The sequence below is a fragment of the Vanellus vanellus genome (genome assembly GCF_965231255.1).
Source record: "Vanellus vanellus genome assembly, chromosome: Z".
Taxonomy (NCBI): Eukaryota; Metazoa; Chordata; class Aves; order Charadriiformes; family Charadriidae; genus Vanellus; species Vanellus vanellus.
Window position 1 is genome coordinate 79,707,983 of NC_138908.1, and position 20,034 is coordinate 79,728,016.

The following is a 20,034-nucleotide window of genomic DNA, read 5'->3' on the forward strand; positions in this document are numbered from 1 at the left end:
GCAGGCCAACAGCATCCTGAGCTCTATTAACAAGAGCATAGCCAGGCAGTTAGGGAAGTGATTACCATTCTCTACTCATTACTTAGACCACACCTGGACATCTTCCCCCAACATAGGAAAGACAGTGACAAAGTGGACTGAGTTCAGCATATGGCCATGAGGATGTACAAGGGCTGGAGCACGTGCTCTGTGAGAGCAAGAAGACAGAGATGATGGTCTCTTTATGGTGGTGCGTGGTGGGAGAATGAGACACAAGGGGCATACATTGAAGCAAGAGAAGTCCAGACTGGATATAAGGAAAAGCTTTTTCATCTTGAAGGCCAGCAAGCATTGGAGCAGGTTGCCTAAATTCAAACTACTTGTTCAGTGGTTTTCATTGTTTTTAGTAATTTGCAGACATATTTGTCATTGCAGAAATATATATATATAAATACATATATAATGTACAAACTTATACATATAGGACATATTACAGATCAAGACTGGATATAGTGGAGATGAGGTTGAATTTGGTTGAGGATTTGATATAGTCGAAACTAGGTATGGTTAAGAAAGGTATACCTATTTTTATGGGGATCTGCAAGTTGTTAACCTGATGTTGACCTTTGAAGATGTTGATATATGATATCTGAATATGTTAATCTCACCTGGGGATGTTTTTTATTTTCGTTTGCTTACTTGGAAAGGGAAGATATCACATGCACCGATACATTAAAACAATGATAAGGCTGCAAAATGAAGCACTCGAGTTAGAAATGCAAGAAATGATGTTACCTATAAAATTTTAATTCTGTATTGTTTTGTATATGCATTAAGGCATTGCTTCTAACCACACATTTTGGTATTTTTCTTTCTCATGGCATCCTTGTTTTAATTACTGTAGAGAATGAATAACATAACAGGGTGAGGGAAATGGCCATGTATCAGACTCATTATTACAAGTGTTGGAATGTAGACAGTAAATAAGGCAGGAAAAAGATGGTTTTGTAGTTGTACGAGTAAACGCTGCCTTGGAGAACTGGAATTGATCTCTATTTCTGCCATGAGATCCCAGTTATGATGAGTAAATCATAAGTCACAAAATTCCTTTAAGATCTCGTAGGCTGCTTTTCACTAGTATATAAAATAGAGCAGGCTCTGAGTGCAAATGGTACATTGTGGCTTGTACCCACGTGACTAAACACACATCTCAAAAGAGTTGTCTTGTCAATACTGCTGTCTAAGACAGTCCCTGGACCTTGTCACTGTTGAGCCATGCCCAAACAACTTCCAGCTGTGAGTTAATTGTCGTGGCCCAAATAGATGCCATGGCATACAAATATTAAAAGTTGTGGATAGCTATGGCACAGTGTTTGAGCTGATATGCAAGGCCTCTTTAGTTTGCAGGTGAAGATGAAGCTTCACTTGTGTGTTTCTCTTTTCTTGGTGCTTGGTGCGTGACCTGATATCTCACTAGCAGAAAGGCTGGTGCCTGTACCTGTGTCTGAGGTGAACATAAACATAGCATGCCCTGCATTGTGCTAAATACTCCGGGAAAACAAGCAAACAGACTGATCAGGCTCACGGTATCTCAGATTAGGTATCCAAGATTAATAAATAGTTTTGAATATCTTTCTGTGCCTCATCATCCCCTTGGTGAAATGAGGACACCATGAGCACTGTGAAATTGCCGTTACTTAGCTCTGTGAACCTCTCAAATGCTCTGCTGGGAAGGGCCTTAGGAAAACAGATGAGGAAATAATAATAAATTCATATTCATAGCAGTGTTTGAATATTGTGCGGGAAGGAAGGCCTGAGGCGAAGCACAGAGCTGTGAGGATCTGTTGAACAGCTGCTCAGTAACTAGCTAGCTGACAGACTTCTCAATGCTTAAGAGCAGTCCTGCGCAATGAATGAGACAGGATAGACAGCTATAAAGAAGTTGAAGATAGATATATGGGAGGATGGATGGATGGTTGGATGGATTGATAGAGCCTCATCCATTCTACAGCTTGAATTCACCTTGCGTGAGAGAGATCTTGAGAAAACAAAAATTAACCCAGATGTAATGGGTAACCAAAATGCTGTGGTGGGTCTGCAATATTGCAAGAGTGGGATGCGGTAAGTCTGTGCACAGCAGATCACTCACCTTGAGTTCAGAAATGGGCATACCCATTGAAGGGTTCCTTATTTCTGACTTCTGAATAGAAACTTCTGGCCTGAATGAAAGTAGCACTAGAGGCCTTCCTCTAGCATTTCTACATATGGAGGTGTTCGCATTTGAAACGATAATAGCCTTGGGTCACACGTAGGACCAGCCATATACAATTCGGGTTCATCTGCTCTATCTACTGTCAAAGGGCTTTTAGAGGAGGTGGCAGTAGATAGCACGCTGTGCAGGCACACAGGAGCCCGGACAGGTTCCTTTCCTAGATCCCAGTGCTGATGGATTGATTTGAAGCCCAGAGCAGTAAGTTTTTAATCTGCTTAAAAACTCTCCTTATTTTTCCTCTTTCTTTCTTCTGGCATTAACTCTTAACATCGATTCATTTCTATTAGTCACATAAATGGCCATTCCCTCTTTGAAGGTCATTAAATGAGTAGCCACAAAGACCCTGCAGTAATGAGCTCCTCCATCTAATTACACTATAAGCAGAAACATTTAAAATGATTGTGGAAGCGTACATGTGGTAATGTGTATACAAACGTAACTTCTAAACGTATTCTGGATGGACTATGTCTATCACTTGTGTGGAGAGGTGGATAGAATAGTGATAGACACATGGGCAGACAGATAAATAGAAGATAGATTCTGCTAACATATTCTTGTCTAATAAATTGTTAAGCTACAAAAGAAAGAAGAAGTCCCTGTGTACAATGTATAGATTTTCTTTAACGTGAGTTATTGGGAAAAGACAGAGCTGTCCCTTTAACTGGAGAGCTGCAAACAGCTGTTCCTTATGCATACATGCTTGCTTGGTCTGAAAGTTTTGGTAAGTCAGTGCATAACTGACAGTTAGATTTATCTCCCCAATAAGCAATCAACATTATAATAAAGGAAAAATGCTTTCAGTGCACCTTTGAGAGTGCATCAGAAATTAATCTAAACATCAAATTAATTATAGTTTGTAAATGAATAGTGGCTCACAGCCCTAATACTTCTCCCGCTCCTCCTCCTCCCCCTAAAGCCTCCCCCAGCCAACTGCAATGGCTGGAGGTGCTGTGCAGTGAGTTTGATGAACAGCTCCTTCTCTTTTGTACTCACACAACTCTTTCCGTATGAGCTCAAGAAGAGTCCCGTCTTTACTCTGCGGACCTGAAGTCTCAGAGCCTGGCTGCTTTGGAATATAGCAGAGAGCAGCTAGCAAATAAACTTTTGTGCCTCTATTCCCTTTCCTCTGGGAAACCTAAGCACCCCTCTAATGGTGTCTTTCCTCCCCTTGGCTTACTTTCCAACTCATGAATCTCTCCTTGGCTGTCCGTCTGTGTCAGGTCCTTCAGAGTGGAGAGGACCACAGCAAACTACTGCTGATCCGAACTGAAACTTCCCAGGGGTCAGGCATACTTAACGCGCCTGGAAAATTGTTCCCATATTGTGTCAACTCTGGCACTCAAATTAGTGACTTCTTCCATTACACTCTGAGCTTTGGTCCGCAGCCCATAGCTATATGGGATTGACAATCTCATATTGTCCAGGGACCTGAAACAAAATGTATTGTTAATGATCACGCAAAATGAAGCACATAGCCTAATTCCATGGGCTACAGGGAGAAAGGCTCAGGTAGAGACTTTTAGGAAATTTGAAATCAGGTTAAAAGTAAAAAGAGAAAACTTATCAAATTTAATCAGAGTACTGGTGACAGCAGCAAGCAGAGCTCCACCTCTCTCCCAAGTGCTTTCTAGTAATTCCTCTATCTGGTGAGAATTACCAAAAGAAGAATCAGAAAAGAAACCCCCCAAAACGTTGAGCTGGTAAATAACTCTCCTCAAAGCCCTGTGCAAAGGAGTCAGTGTCCTGCTACATGAGGCACACAGCTAGGTTGACCCATGTCCAGATGGGTCAGGAAGATGGGAGTGGAATTTCTTACCCTTACACCACCTTACTCCCAGACCTGCTCATTTCTCGGTATGGACTTAAGGAGAGATGTCTTTTCTATTATTAAACGAGAAACTGCTAGATTTGGCAGGGCTTGTTGGAGGCACATTGTGAGCAGGTGCTGAGCAATATCTTTCTGATGTACCTCAGGGTCTGTTGTTCTACTCCTATGTCTTATGGAGTGCTGCCAATGCACTTTAGACCTGATCTGCAATGCCGCTGGTCCCAGGGCCCTGAATAGCTTTGCTGATGTCCCAGTCTCTTGATATTTCTGTTCTTTCTGTTTCAGCTTCTAGTTTGAAACTCTGCAGACCATCACGACCTGCCTGCTGCCTTGCGTCTCCCACCCCACCTTTCTGCCACCACGCTGGTCTTGAACTGCCGCAGTGTGTTTTTAATAACATAATACAAGCTCTACCCAACCCTCAGCTCTTCTCCTGAGCTTCACCCCCTCCTGTGTCCAGTTCTCATTCCTCACTGCTTTTCTCACCTTTAATCTCTCTCCTTTGGTTCCCCTGTTTCTTTTCACAAGCTAGCAGCCAGAAGTTTAGTAGGGAATAGAAATATTTAACAGTGAAGGTAATTAACTAGTATGACCCTCATCAAATGGTATTATCTTCTCTCTTTTGGCATCTTCAGAGAAGACTGGACATTTGTCCAAATGGGATGGCCCACCAGCATCTTTTGAGTGGACTCCCTGCAGGAATCTCTAATAAAATTCAATGTCCACATTGTACCGAAAGTAAAGATGTTTTCTTTAGGTCATATAAACCTATGGTCCTAAGAAGCCCTCACAGTTTGTAGTCAAAGCTAGAATGCTCCTTGCTACTTTTATTTATATGGGACATTTCAAAAAGGGGATGGGGGACACATCCCTACTGCCAGTGTGAAAGTCCACCTGGAATGCACAGAAAAGGAGAAAAACATCCAGCAGTTGCAGTTGCTCACACCTGGGGCGTTAGACCATGTTGAGCTGAGTAGAGGGAAACGACGATGTCTCTGTGGGCATAGGAGGGGTTCTTCACAACATCAGGGAGTTATTGTCCCATGGGAAGAAACTGAAGATGCCACACTTGGCATGGAGCAGAACTGGCCTAACAGCATCTGCTGCTTGATGGCATGCAAAGAGCCAGCAGATCCAGGTGCTCACTGCTCTCAGAAAGAAGTGACTGGAGAAATGAATTTCCAAGTGCACCAGTAAAGCAATTCCTCCAAGTTTAATTTATCTACATTTATTTGACACCTTGGGGTAATCATTTGGCCTCTGCTGCTCCATCCACATCCTCATTTTTCTAATTTCTGTCATGTCTTCCTAATTAATATTGCCCAAACCTATCCTTTCTCTCTCTTCTCTGTTAAAACATTTTCCTAGAACATGTCTGTCTCTGTATTTCACTACTTTAACGTCTTCAAATGCCTTTTTAAAATATGTCTTGTGTGACAACAGCGAATGCTCCTGAAATTAGGACTGTATTGTAACATCACCCTACAACAGAGGTAGAGTTAGCCGTGTGTGGGCAGCGTGAAGAATGGGTCTTCTCACATTGGCTACTTGCCTTATCAACCTCAATAGTGTCATTTTACTGGCGTTCTCTTTTTGCCTTGTACACAAACTGGTCACATTTAAATTATCTGCATAACCGAGAGGGGAATTATCACCAGAACCACTGAGACCAGCACATGGATGTATTTCATGTCCTCTAAAATTTAGCATACCTACACACAGAAGGACTTACACACGTGCTGTGGGAAGGTGAGACAACCGGTTCAGTCTCTGCCTTGCACAGAGACAAGCTCCAGAGTCCTGCAGAAGCTGACATTCAGGCTGTGGCGCTCTGTGCCTCTGTGCAAAACTTCCTACATCAGCCTGCTGTGAGAACGGGAATGATTGTCTTCAAGGAGTGTCCGACTAAGTGTAATTTTTCCCTGAGTGAGACAATGATTCCTGCTGTGGCCCTGCCATTTGGCTGGGAATGGACAGCACGGCCCAGCAGGAGAAACGTGCTGGCTGTACAAGAAGCGCATGGGAAGAGGCTACAAGTATCAGCTGGGCGTTGAGTGAAGGAGTAGTGAGAGAGGAGACAGAAGGGCAGAACGGTGAAGAGCTGTGAAGGTGAAATCAGTAAGTCTGAATACGTGAGGTTGGACAAGGCAGAGCCTGAGGAGATGCTGATATGGTCGGTGTGATGGAGGCTTAGGCTGTGGGGAAAGACAGGGTGTTAGTGAGCGGGAGGGAGAAGTGTGGTCTGCACTTGGCCATGTTACAGCTGAGTCAGAATAGGGGGGGAAATAAAAGCCAGAGGTTTGAAAAATTAGAAGAGAGGAAGGAAAGATTTGGGTATAGCCTGGATGAGTACAGCAGAAGAAAAGTCGAAGGCAAAGAAGCCTCCCAATTTAAATTACTTTTTTCAGTGAGAAATCAGGACTGTTTCTCAGGCAGTCTTACACACTACAGCAAGCCTTCCTGCTATGGAAAACAATAGATGTATTTTGAGCACTTTCACATTTTATACATGAGGCTGCTGTTGGCTGTAGTTTGCATTCCTCGCTGCTCCTGGTCAGCCAGGAGGCAGAGGCCTCTGAATGGGGAAAGTCAAAGCCTTCGTGACTGCAATGTGGTTTCATCAGTGCAGGTGTTAATGGTTCTCTGCAGGGTCCTGGACTCCAGAAACCAGGAGCCAGGCTGGTGGCAGGTCTCGCTTTCTTCCTAACACTGCTGTGGCTGCACCTACACTATTCTGCCAGTAGCAGCCAAAGGAGATAACTTTGTGCTGGAAATGCAGGGCAGAATTCAGAGCCAAACAGGAAAGAATAACAATCCTATTCTGAGATGCTGCTCTACTGTCTCACTCACTTTGGACGAGCTGTGTACAGGTACTTCAACAGTGAGACAAGAGCAACAAATGAATTATTTTCTGTTCCCATGGAAAAAAAACATGGTGACATTTTTCTCCATGTAATTTTTTAAGTTTGTCTAAAGTAGGACTTGACAATTTCTCGACAACCTGGGGCTAGACTCTGTTACAGCAACTTACTTGGGATCTGCATAGCAGATACATTTTAAAAGGTCATATAATGGTGGAATATCTTTCTGGGGCCAGACAGAATTGTCCCCCCAGGCTACCAGTTGGAGAGCTCTAGCTGGGTTAAAAAAATACAAATGCTATGTTTTTACATGTTGAGTTTTGGGAAATGTTTAAGCAGGAAAAGGAAAGAGCTTTCTCACTTTCAAAGTTAACAAAAGGCCTTCTTTTCCTTTAGGAAACAGTAATTTATTTATTTATTTTAAAATTGACTTTCTGAACAAAAAATGATAATCAGCACCCGCTTCAGTGGACTTAACAAGACAAACGAAAGGCATGATTATCTGTAATACCCTCCACATTTTTACATTGCTCTGAAGTTGAAGGTCAGCAGGATGGGAGTTTTTGAAGAGCAGCGTGACATACTTGTGATAATTAGCTACCTGTGCTTCTGCTATTTCTGTCCTTCTGGACGTGGTGCACATGGCAGCAGAGGCAACTTGTTTGTCTGAGACCAATGGTCACAGCAGGCACTTAGCTCTATGGGAAAGTAAGTTAAAGCCAGAGAAACCTGGGGCTTGACACTTGGGACCCAAAAGTGATTGGACTTTGATATTTGTGTCTCATAAGCTAATATAAGGTGACTAAGATCCACAAGCAATCTCTAATTCCTGCTTTTGCTTGCCTGTGCATTTGAGTCTACACATCCAAAGGGCACCTTCCTGCTTTCAGGCTGGAATATCGCACCATTAGTTTTGGAGGTTACTTCATCAAGCATGTTTAAGTTCTCCCAGTAAGACTCAATGTTAAGAAAAATTTCTGCTAAGATCCTTCAGTTCCTGCTCAGCTATAAGTCATGATCTGACAGTACCTTGGAAGCAGCAATAAAGCCAGACCCACAACCCTGCCCCACAAGCTAGGTATGTGTTGCTATCCTCATGAAGATTTGTAGCAAGACAGTCTTTGAGCTAAGAGGAGGTAAGGTGAATAACTGTCCAGAAATGCTCTTCCTTATTGGACTTGGTTCTCACCTCACTTCTCCATTTACCTTTGGTCTTCCCACTTGTCAATATGTGGAGAACCAGGGTCAGTAGTCCCCTAAATATTTATGATAAGAATGGCAATTTCATTGCCAAATGTACATTTCTAACCTGTGGGTATCCTTGGAGCATTAGTTTTCAGGGCCTGTGCTGGTCTGCTCATCTTGTTATGAGCTTTTATATGGTTAAAGCTCTAAAAAGCCAGTTGGCTCTGGAGAGAATGGGACTAATTTGTAATTTCTCATTTGAATTTCTCAACTGCCTCTTCACACCAAACTCTTTTGTCCTTCATTCCTCTAATGCTTGAGAGTGCAGAAACCCAGCGACTACTGGTGAGGGGGAATGCTGTGTCCCCTCACATCAGTGGACAGGCATACCTCAATCAAAGGGGAAAATAACCTGTTCAGACCCTCTATGAATGGTCAGGAGGAACTGTGCATAGAGAAGGGCCATGAAACTCTTGGAAGTACTCTGACATGCACCAAAGCTAGCAAGGGATGAGGTAAGAGTTTTGGGAGGTGGGCTGTCCAGGAAGGGGAGGGGGAAGGCAGCATGGAAGGGAAGCATAGTGTGAAGACTGAAAGTGGCTTTAAAATTAAATGAAACTCCAATAAGTCTTAACTCTGGAAGTTTGCCTGAGAGACAGAATCCAGATCAGCTGCAAGTAACAGGAAAAGAAAAGCAATAGTTTGTCCCGTTGCACTTCTCAGAGAAGGTCTGCAAAGAGCGCAGGATGGCGGAGAACCAGAAATTGCACATCCCAGTGGTGGGCACATGGATGGCGGAGATTCCCTTTCCACCAGGTGGGATGGGACCAAATGTGGCAATGTCCCCCCTGCTGCCGCACTGACAGATGGGACCCTTCACAGCAACACCTTTGCAAACATCAGGATCCCACTAAGACACCATGCATGTATCACCACATGGCTGTTGGCAGGCCAAGTCCTCCATTTGTGGGTGCAGCTCAGGGTGTCCTTAGCTGGTGGCTCACATGCAGCTGAGATTGTGGTTTTTTCCATGCTCCACCTGCTGAGATTGAGCCAACAGGGAGGCCAGAGCTGTGTGAGCATAGTGCAGCTTTCAAACCCGGCCTCTTAGCATGTCCTGTTAGCTGAGGCATGGGGTTAGCTTGGTCTATCTGTACCTACTGTGGTGCTGGCTCAGGTTCAGTGGGCTCTGCGCATGGCTGCCAGTGGTCCACCGAGCAGCCATCCCCCCAGAGGACCAGGCTTTCAGCTGGTGTTCAGCCCTTGGCCCCTTGCAGTTTAATGCATCACAGCTGAGGAAAAGCTGCCCCCACACCTCTGTCTCCCCTTCAACCCCGTGACTTGTTTTTCCTTTTCCTTAGGTACAGAAATTCCCCTTTTTGCCACATGCTCCCTCTGCTGACCCTATCAGAATTTCACCTACCCCTCCAGCCCCCTCCATTTTGGCCCAGGTGTTTTAGTCTTTTCTGTACCTTTCCCACCTCCCCTTCCAAGGGGGGAAATTTTCCACCCCACCACCAGCAGCTGCAGCACCCCGCTACTGGTCAGATGCCAAACCTTCACCTCTAAGCAGCGCACACAACTCTGAGAATGAGACAATTAGGAGAGAAAGAGGTAAGGGGGAAAGTATTGACAGGAGTAAGTTGAGAGAAATCATAAAGCTTAAGCAGAAAGAAAGCAGTTTGAAAGGTAAAGTATTCAGAGAAAGCCCTTTCCTGGATGAATCTAATTGTTTTGTTATCTTTACCCACCAAAGCATTTACTTTGGTTTGTCGCCCGATCCACAAACACTTTCGAGGAGATGACATTACCGAAAGGCAGGAACATCTGCATCAGCTCAGCATCCCCAAACTCCTGGGGCAGATGGTAGATAAACAGGTTACAGCCCTCTGGTCCTATCAAGAGAAAAAGAAGACCCATGAATTGAGAGAAATAGGATATGAGAAAGCACACAGTGGAGATTTACTTTGGCATCCCCTCTCTCTGACTGGTGAGGGGTCACCCCTAGGAAGCAGTCTGTCGTCTCAGAGGAATAGACAAAGCCGAAGACCAGGAACTCAGAAAGTCACCTAGAGGCTGTGCTAACTTCATTAACCTTCCCAGGACAGACATCAGGATAAAATCTAGAGACACAGGAATGCAGCAATACATGTGGCCATGGAAAGACAGAATGGAGGAATAACAACAAAAAGAATTACAGAATGCAGTTCATAGTTTTTCTTTGCTCCTCATAATCTCATTTAATCTGTAGAGTTTTGGGTGACCCACACTACCCCTTGCCTCTTCTCAGTGTCTGCATGCAGGCTTCATTATCCTTGTGTCTGCGTGAGGACTGTGATAACAAGTAGAAAGATATACACAAACTCACAGGCTTATTTTGTTTTGTAGAATTTTGCATTCAGACCCCCAGCTCGACTCAGCCTGAAAACTCCCCCAAATTTGGACAGTTTGGCCATGTCCCCCATTCAAGAGGGTTCTGCAAGAGAGACTACAGATGTATTTAAATCCAAATTACTAGACAAGAGGAACTGCCCTTTTCGCCTCAGTGCTGTTACACATACTCTCACAGACTTGAGAAGGTACTTGGAAAAATATCCAGAGAGGAGTCCTTAGTCAGAATATGCAGTTTTGTTAATGTAGAGACCCTCAGAAAATGTCCTGTTGAAATTGTATTTTGGAGCAGAAGAGGGAAAATCTGCCTCTGGTCAAATAGCCTAGAATGAAACTTTACAATGTGACTTTTATTTTTAAGTACACTGTACTTCTGCAAAAGTCAAAAGGGAACAGGTGTGTCCCAGTGGTTTTGTTGAAAAAAACCCAAACATTTAAACTCCTTGCAGTGTTCACTAGCAGAAAACAATCTAGTTTGAGGAGACAGGGATTGTTTTTTTTCCAAAGGCACTTCCAGCTGCTGCCCAGCCCTGAACTGACCTCGACAAGTAACTCCAGCTCTGCTTTGCTCATGGGGGTCGAGATGACGGGGTGCAGCGTGTGTTCCTTGCTGTAAGCGCAAGATGACTGAGGGAAGTAGGATTCCCTCTTTCCTCCCAGCCCATGTTCCTACAACCCTGTGACCTGACTCAACCAACTTTCCCCCACAAACATCTGGGGCACAGTGTGGGGAAGGAAAGGGTTTTTTTAATACTCTCATTTTCTTCATCAGAGCATAATTACAGTGTCATAACAGAGCAAATTACAACTTTGACTTTCCTGTTAGGGAGAGGAGTTTGCCTAGATGCTCCCACCTTTTATTAGCCATTACTCATCCCCCCGGCTGGCAGGAGAAGTACGGTGAAGTCAGGATTCTGACAGATGCCCATTTAAAGCTCATTAAAATTCCTGGGCCTCAGCGTGATTGAAGTCACAGGCTCTCCACATTTCCTTTTGGATTAATGGAAAATGAAGCCCTAATGAATATTTGCTAAGCACAATTTTCCCCACTAATTTGCTAAAAGGACTGTCATGAAGGAACAGCTGATCCTTTGCATCTTGTGGGTTTCCTAGAGGTCATGAGGATGGTAACAGGGTTTCTTCCAAATGGAGGGGATAGTGGTATGGTGGCATAATTAACTAATTAGGCACCCGGTCATCTGCTTAGCTAAATTACTTTTGAACCTCAGTGGCCCACAATCAGGCTCCCCTATTTGTGCCAAGCTTTTCCATTTCCCCCCCCACCTCCCGTCTGCCTCTTCCTTAGTCTCCTCACTGAGCAACTATCCTTTCTCCAGTCCTTTCTGCAGTTCATTTCCACACAATGTGGAGTTATTGGCATGGTAAACTAGATAGGAAACAGTCTGAAAGTGTTAAACAAATACTAAACCCCTTAGGTGTCTGTTAGAATTGAGAAAATTCTGCCTAGGAGAAGACCACGGTCCAGAATAGCAGGGAAAAATTCATTTCTTCATCTCAATGTGCCCCAGAGCACTTCTACTGTGGGATTTGAGATCCACAATATAATAGAATGGGTAAAATCTTGGCTTTGCTGCAATTAGTGGCAAAATTCCCACTGACATCACCAGAGCCAGCAGTTTGCTCTGTAAAACTGGCAAATTCTTTCAAAAATGCCAGCTGCATTTCCTGGGGTCTTGGATGTGTTGTGCATGAGTACGGATTCTGCCTGCGTGTGCTGAGAAACACCCACTAAGGCATAAGGCAGACCAGGAAGCACGCAACTTCATTTACACCAGGTTTAGAGGTTGGGCTCAAGGAGAAAACAACCCTCAGTTCACCTTGAAATCGGCTTTTCCTCGCACTGCTTGGAGACCAAGAGGAATAGACCAGGGAGGATGTGAAAAAGCAGAGACTATCCTCAAAGCCCAGTTCAGCTCTGAAATGCAGCTTCTCATACTAACTCAGGCATTCAAGGCCAAAGTCACTCTGTTCCCAGCTACAGAGGGTTTTTGCTAATTTCCAGTGCTGAAAAGTCCACCTGCTACTGAGAAACAACCTGGGGTAGTTTGATTTGTTATACCATCCTCACGTATGAAAATTGTGCCATTAGAATTTAACAAGCAATTTCTTGTTAAATCCATCCATCCGTAAGCTACCTGTCACAGTTAGGCTCCTTGGTTAAGAATTCATAAAACAAGCTCTCTCTGTCTCAGCCTTTCTACCTTTTTGTGTTTTTTTTTTTTGTTTGTTTTGTTTTGTTTTGTTTTGTTTTGTTTTTTCCTTGCATCCAGTTAACCTGGGCACTCCATGGAAGACTGTGTATGGCTGCCTCTTTGTATATACGTGTATATTTTTAAGAAACCAAACGCGTGAGTTGTTTAGCTCAGAATGCTATGAAGAACTAAGTTAGTTCTCAGTGCACACATGCAATGAGTTTTAAAGGACTCGATCAGGATCACTGGTGTAAGAGGAAGATCACAGCTGGAATGGCAAAACCTGGTAAAGACTCCAACTGTCTTGTTGGAGAGAAAGGTCTTGTTTTGGACTGAGTTAACAGATTGTTGGAGATCCGTATACTTGGCAGTTCAGGGCTGAATACAGTACTAAAATTATTTACCACACACTTTACTTTGGTTTTCAAAAGGGCTGTAAGTCAGCTCAAAATCCAATCCTCATGACACATTATGAGAAGAGAACAAGGTTCGTTTCTACCCTGACACCACCATGGCTATTGGTTTTATGGCTTTAAGTTACAGATACTTCTCTTCATTAATACACAAGAAACACAGACAGCCTTGGTTTGGCCAGAGAGGAAACAAAAGTTTTAAGGAATGTACAGTTTATGAATGGTCTCTAAAATTATGGGTGAACATGCTGGATAATGGAAAAGCCTATGACTGAGGGCACAGAAGCATGTAGTAGAGAACTCTGTGGTGGGTCCTTGTTGATTTGACTCGATTGAACCTGAGCTTCTAAGCCATTGCTCTGCCCATGTTCCTCACCCTCCAGTTCACAGAATCACAGAATCACAGAATTATCAGAGTTGGAAGGGACCTCTAGAGATCATCTAGTCCAACTCTCCTGCTAAAGCAGGATTGCCTAGAGCACATTACTCAGGACTGCATCCAGGCGGGTCTTGAAAATCTCCAGGGAAGGGGACTCCACAACCTCCCTGGGCAGCCTGTGAATTTGATAGGCAGCCAGTTCATTGATAGTTTTTTAGCATGTGGACAGCCACAGACCCAACCTATCCCTGGGTGTCCACTGGCAACGTGAGTAAACTCTGTGTACCCGTGCTGATATCAGCTATCTATCATTACATCCCCAACACCGGGAATCAGTGTCATAAGGTAAGGCTATGACTAGAACGCTCTTCCAACAGTAATTAAAAATGGGCTGTCCTGTACCGTTGTATGAAGTTAGCCTGCAGCCCTTTGGTCAGCTACACACCTCACCTCTACAGCAAATACTGAGAGGCTGTAATTTCACTGCCTTTTCTGCATCTGCTTGCTGTTTAGTCCCCAGTATGTTTGAGCACAGGGCAGATGACAGTCACAAGCCTGCACCACTTTATTTTAATATCTGAGTGTACTTCTGAGTTTCAGAAGCTACGTCAAGATGAGTAATACCGTACAAATTTTAAATTACCCTCAAGTTTTGCCTGGTTGACATGGCCTGAATCAAGACTTCATCTCTAGCTTTGATCATTTTGGATGTGTTCCACCCTATGCACCCTGTCAGCTGCCGGCAGCTTCAGCGCTTATGTGGATGTAATGACTAATCTCCACAGGAACATTTGCAGCAGCCAACAGCTCTGGGCTTGTTATCCAACGGGGATCCGGGAGCGGAGAGTTAGCATTGTTATTAACAATGAGATCATTGATGTTATTGTTGTGGTAGGGCTGGTTCATTAACAAATCGATGTTTGTGTGCATCCTTGCAAACATAAAGTACTCTTCTCAGCACTGAGCATTATTATTATTATTAGAATTCTCTCTTGCTGTGTTTTCCTGTTAAAGGTTAGAGATGCTTAAAGGTCTTGACCCTCTGCTAAAAGGGAGTGTCGTGCCTTAGACATTCTCCCTTTAGCAAGCAGCAGAGAAAGCCACAGCATCTAAACACTGCAGGAAAATGGATAACACTGGGAATGGCAACCTGCATTGGACTGGTGGTCCATCTCCTACATCTGGCCCCCAACCATCCTCAATACCAGTCGTTTACAGGAGGGAGCGAGGATTTATGAGATAACTTGTCTACTGGGTGACACTCACCCTCAACTCACACCGTGCCTTGCAAACACAGGGGTCTTTGGGCAGTGGGTCTTCAAAGCGTGCACAATAGTTATCGCTTGCTTCTGGTGGTTCCTGGCACAATGCTATGCTGAGCAATGGTCTGCTCGCCATTTTGTCCTGTGCTTAATCTAGCCCCAGTAAGTAATAAAAAGCAAAGTCCTTCAGCATGGGGGAAACATCTCTGTAATGATACGTTAGGTCTGTGCATCTGTTCTCACAGCAGGGACATGTACTAGAGCTAATCAGGAGCTGGAAGTTGTGTTCCCCAGGAAATTCTGACATCAGAAAAAAATTAATTCCAAATTAGATAGAAATGCCGACATTTCTAATTTTCTTACAAAATTATATTTCTCCCCTAAAGTAGTTCTAGGCCATCAGAATGTTTTAGTTTGATAATGTAATCTTGATTCATTTTATTCTGGCTGTTACACTATATTAAAATATTAAATGTCATTATATATGTATAATAACATGAATAACATAGAATATATCTGCATTAGCGATCTAACAGAGGGTAAAAGTTTAAATGTAATTATTTAAAATGAGGGTCTATACCCTAAGATGAAGCACCTGACTTAAATGTCTCACTTAGGCAACCAGTCCTCTCTTCTTGTCAAAAGGGAGCAGGGGACTCTCTGGAGGACAATTGGGACTACCTAAGTGGGTGACCTCTGAGGATCCTACTACTCCCCACTGACTGTAAAGGGAATATTACATGTCATGGTTGCCTCCCAAAACATTTACATGCAATAGTGGGAGATTCACCTCTCCTTACCTTTCATGTCTTCAGTGAAACCATCCAGTCCTGTGGACTAGATAACCCAGGCTCCTCTCATAGTCAATATAAAGAAATGGTACTTTTACTATATCGTTTCTCTCATTCTGATATAGAGATTGTACTCTAAAAGGGCTGATTTCTGTTTTGAGTTTACCGAAGGAGGCTGAAAGGACTAGATCAGCTCCTCTAAATAACAGGTCCTCATTCTCTAAATAGCAGGTGTCTGTAATTACATTACTGGCTTCTAATTAAGGGCCATCAGTGCTTTGTTTCCTTTTAAATTCTTTATTCCAATGCAATTGCATTTTTACCTGCATTCTTGTTGCTTGTCTTGAACACAGACCCCCACTGGACATTATTGCTGATGTTGCTAGCAGGTCTTTTCGTGGCCCATGCACCCCAGCACCCTCCCCTCCCTGGGCACTGAGGAGATCTCAGCAGTGGTTCCCCATGAGGGTGTTCCTGCATACTACTGTTAGTGCCAATGATGCTGTGCCACATGTGGAAGTGGAGGAAAGACTCAGTGGACCAGGTATTCAAAGTAATTGGTCATTTAATGGATATTTTCTAGGTGTATGAGGGGGGCAACCTCTGTGGTGGGGATGGCATGCTGGGGCCAGAAAGGACAGCCCATTTACTCACCTTCTCTCTGTTGCTGTGGGATCATGGGAGGTGGCTGTGGAAACGCTTGGCTAATCTGGCCATAAGCAGCAGGATAAGCAGCTACAGAGGAGAGAAAGAGAGACAAGAAAGAGGGACAGATTTCAGTGCTGGGAAGCAAGGAGCTTTCACTCCAAACCATCACACCAAGCTAGAGGTGGGATTTCCCCCTGCATTTTGGCTCTGTGAAGGGCCATCTCGTGTAGCCTGAGATGTGGCAGAAGCACCACGGTCGTGCTCCAGGAGGTGCCACGTGGCCCTGAGCACCCACCCTCCCTTCAGCTTCGTCAGCATTAACACCGGGGACAGCCACACAGCGTAAATGGGTGTCTCTGCTGGGGTGTCTCCCAGCAGAGATGCGTAACCACCACAGATGGTACCACAAACACATTCACTCACGAGCTCAGCGTGTTGATGCCCATGCTGACAGCCACGCGAGGAGCTCATGCACGCGTTTCCCTCTGTAATTTCTCTTGCACCCTCACTAATTCACATGCTCATAAAAACTGTTCACACGTGTGTTTTCTCCCTTACTCTAACCTTCGTATGCCCACACACTGTATAGGCACAGTTGTACATACACTCTCGGATATACATTTTCTTTCATGTCTATAGAGACTTCCTCTCTCTCACACAAACACAGTGGAAACAGTGTGCAGCAATTAAACAATTTTCCCCACCTCAGCTCCCCCACCAAGCAGACAAGGGGAGCCATTCAGTACCACAGATGGTAGATGATGTGCTCTGCTGCTAAAAATACAGAGTACGGGTCGCCTGCGAGCCCAGAGAGAGGGGGATAGGGGCCATGTGTGTGCAGAGGGGTTAATTAACAGCTCAAAGGGTTGAGCTGCTTCCCATCTATCAAACCTCACAAGCAATAAATGACAATAACTAAAACACCGGCAAATGAAGCCCTACATGGAGAATTAAATTAAGTTTCCAGATACAGCGCTGACATGAGATAATAGCCATTCCTCAGCGGGAGCCCATGATTGCTCCAGTTACCACAGGAAATAATGACTTTGGGGTGGCAGCTTCCTCACAACGTTGGCCATGGACACCTCGCGAGGGGAGGCTGAACACGGCAGGGTCATGGTCTGCACCAGGTCACATTGGCTGGTGTCAGTCCATCAACTGCAAAGGAGCTGCTCAGCATACAGGGCGGTGTGAGCAGAGGCTGACCCCTTGGGAGCCGTGAAGAAAGATGCTGGGAAGCCAGGAGTATGTCTGCATAGCTCCTAAGCAATCCTCAAACTAACTAGCTGGGGTACGGCCAGTGTAGACATACCCTAAAATGTGGGTATGTGCAGACAGGTCAGGAGACCTGTTATAGAAAGTGGCCTCCAAACCCGTGGCCTGATTTTGCACATGTGTGCTGTGCTAAGCAGACTGGACCTGGTCCTGCTGAGGCTGCACCGAGGTACAGGTCAGTGAGAGCCTTTCCCTGGGGAAAGGGAGGAGGCAGTCCCCTTAGGGAGAGAAGACCCTGAGCTTTATGTTTGTTTTCACCAGAAGTGCAAATTTAATTTGAGAGTCTGTGGCCCCCAGCTTGCCCCTGTATCAGCAAACACCTCCCGTCCCCCAGCCCCGTCAGGCATGTTCAGAGATGAAAGGCTTTAGAGAAGAGAAAGGTTTATTGGGAGAAAGTGTTAATACTAACGACCTGCGTACTGCTGCACTCCAGCGTAGGCTTGCTGCAAGGGGTCTGCTGCAGTAGGGCTCTGTGCTGTGGAGACACAAGAGAGAGAAGGAATTAAGGGGTTAAAACATGACAGGCACTCTCCATTTCTCTTCCCTCATCAATATGTTGCGTGAAACAAACAGACTCGGGGGCTGAAGGTCCCAGAAGAGGAGCAGCTCGTGCCAGGACTGACACTGTGCTGGGTGCTGTGCAAACTCAGATCTCACTGACAGCTACAGTCACATGAAACTTTCAATCAGAGCCGAAAACAACAGGGGCATAGCGGGAGGAAAGAGAAGAGAACAAAGCAGTGGCTCCTGCCGTCCCGACATCCCGTCGAAGGAAGTGTGTTGCTGCCAGGCAGCCCCGTGTGAGAGAGGAGATGCTGCTTGGAGGGGAGGGGGACACCACTTGTCTGCTCCAGGGAGGATGCTGTGAATCTCTGCGTAAGGCGTGCAGTCCCTTGCTGGCTTCAAAGTGCATTTTCTCTCTTTACAAGTGTGCAGTCCTCCCCCCTAAAACTGTTTATTTTTGTGAAACTTTGAAGTCTAGCTCAAATACAACCAAAGCCAGTTAATTTTTTTTTTTTCTTTTTCCCCTTTGGTTGATAGGGAGAGAAAAAGAGAGAGAGACAAACGTGTTGGATAAGCTCTTTCTTTATCTGCAGCAATAAAATATTTAAAGCAAAGCTTGGCTGAACCTCCAGTCCAAATGTCACCTTGGCCCTAATATTTCACTTCTTGTTATGAGTTTAATTTGTATTTATTGGTGCTGCACAGTTCTACATCTATGCAGTCCCTACAGCTTCTTACTTTCCTTAGGGAGCTGCCACTTTCCCCTCCATCCCACCGTCTTCCTTCCTACAAACACAGAGGTGTGGCTGGAGGCAAGGGCTTGGAGGATGCAAAGATGTCGGCCCCTTGGAAGGAAATCTGGTGCCGTTGACCTATCCAAGGAGAGACACTGACTGTATGCCAAAGTGCCGGGCAGTTTGGAGAACGTGAGTGTTATGGACACAAGGAGCATGGACAAAGTCTTTTCTTACAGATGCAAATACCAGCTTGAACCTTAGCTTCAAAGATCACCATTGATCGTGATGGAAGCTTGAAAGGTCTTGCACTTTTATTCCAAAATACAAGGAGGAATGGTGAGGAGACCAGACTTTGAGAGGAAAAGCCCTATTAGCTGGCTATGGCTTGGAGGCTTCTGCTCATTGTGAGCATTACTGGATCACAAGGACTTTGAGGCTGTGGTACTTGCAGGAAGGAATAAGTGGGATTCCAGTGTTAGGTTGGAATTTGTTTGGTTGAATTTCTAGCTGACTTTTGGCAGGTCCCTCAGTACGTATGTATGTGAAATGAGGAAGCACTGCCCTACTGTAAGGATTTGCACCCCCTGAAAAAGGTTGTGAGGAGAATATATTAAATCCTGTGGGAGATCAGTGGAAGGCATAGTAGAGATTCAAACCTATATTTTTAAAGAGTAGATGCTCCAGGAAACTGGAGGGAATGGTTGGAAAATATAAAAACTGTTTCCACTTCTTCCTGCCTTCTTGAAGAAGGAAGCAACTAAAGTCTATTCTTTTCAACCTCTGCGCAAAAGTTTTCCTCTAAAAACAGAATGTTGAGCATATTCCAGAAGAAAACTGAACAGCTATGAAAGTTTGAGTGATACACCAGTTTCCACACCCCTTTGGGAGGATGGATCATAATAACTTGGACCCACAAAAATGACCAAGTCCCGCCAGGTAGAAGATATCTCCTGAGGTAGGTGAGGGGACATGTGGTAAAGGAAGCAAGTCTTTACAAGATAGCTATTTTTTTTTGTAGTCTGCAGTAAAGGAGATGATCTACTGTGTCTGCCCAAAAGGCAACTGCCCTTCCTTGGTTGCACTCATCTGTTTATAGAGCTAGAAGAAGTTATGGTCTCTGCTGCTGCTTAGGAGATACACTCACAGCATTTCCTTCCTCTCCAGCTGAGGCTGGACTTAGGCATGCTCGTTCTCTCTCTGACATGCTGATGACTAGCAATGACTGCTTCTTTCTTGATACTGGAGAAGTCACTGGGCAGTACCTCTCTGACTGTGGTCCTTTCCTTTATTCCTTGC

At 44.6% G+C, this 20,034-nt stretch overlaps 1 protein-coding gene across 14 annotated transcripts in view; it reads right to left on the reverse strand.

Annotated features, from left to right (window-relative positions):
• CELF4 (CUGBP Elav-like family member 4) overlaps positions 1-20,034 on the reverse strand; it is a gene marked incomplete at both ends in the record, with an annotated part of 693,394 nt that overhangs the window by 11,530 nt on the left and 661,830 nt on the right. For 4 of the 14 annotated variants that reach the window (XM_082496998.1, XM_082496996.1, XM_082496997.1 and 1 more), the window contains 3 exons: positions 9,937-10,020; positions 16,229-16,309; positions 17,907-17,972. In XM_082496998.1, the coding sequence (XP_082353124.1) occupies positions 9,937-10,020; positions 16,229-16,309; positions 17,907-17,972 (231 nt within the window). Of the gene's footprint in view, positions 1-9,876; positions 10,021-16,228; positions 16,310-17,906; positions 17,973-20,034 lie in introns of all 14 variants that reach the window. The other 10 variants (XM_082496991.1, XM_082496989.1, XM_082496990.1 and 7 more) reach the window with 4 other exon arrangements.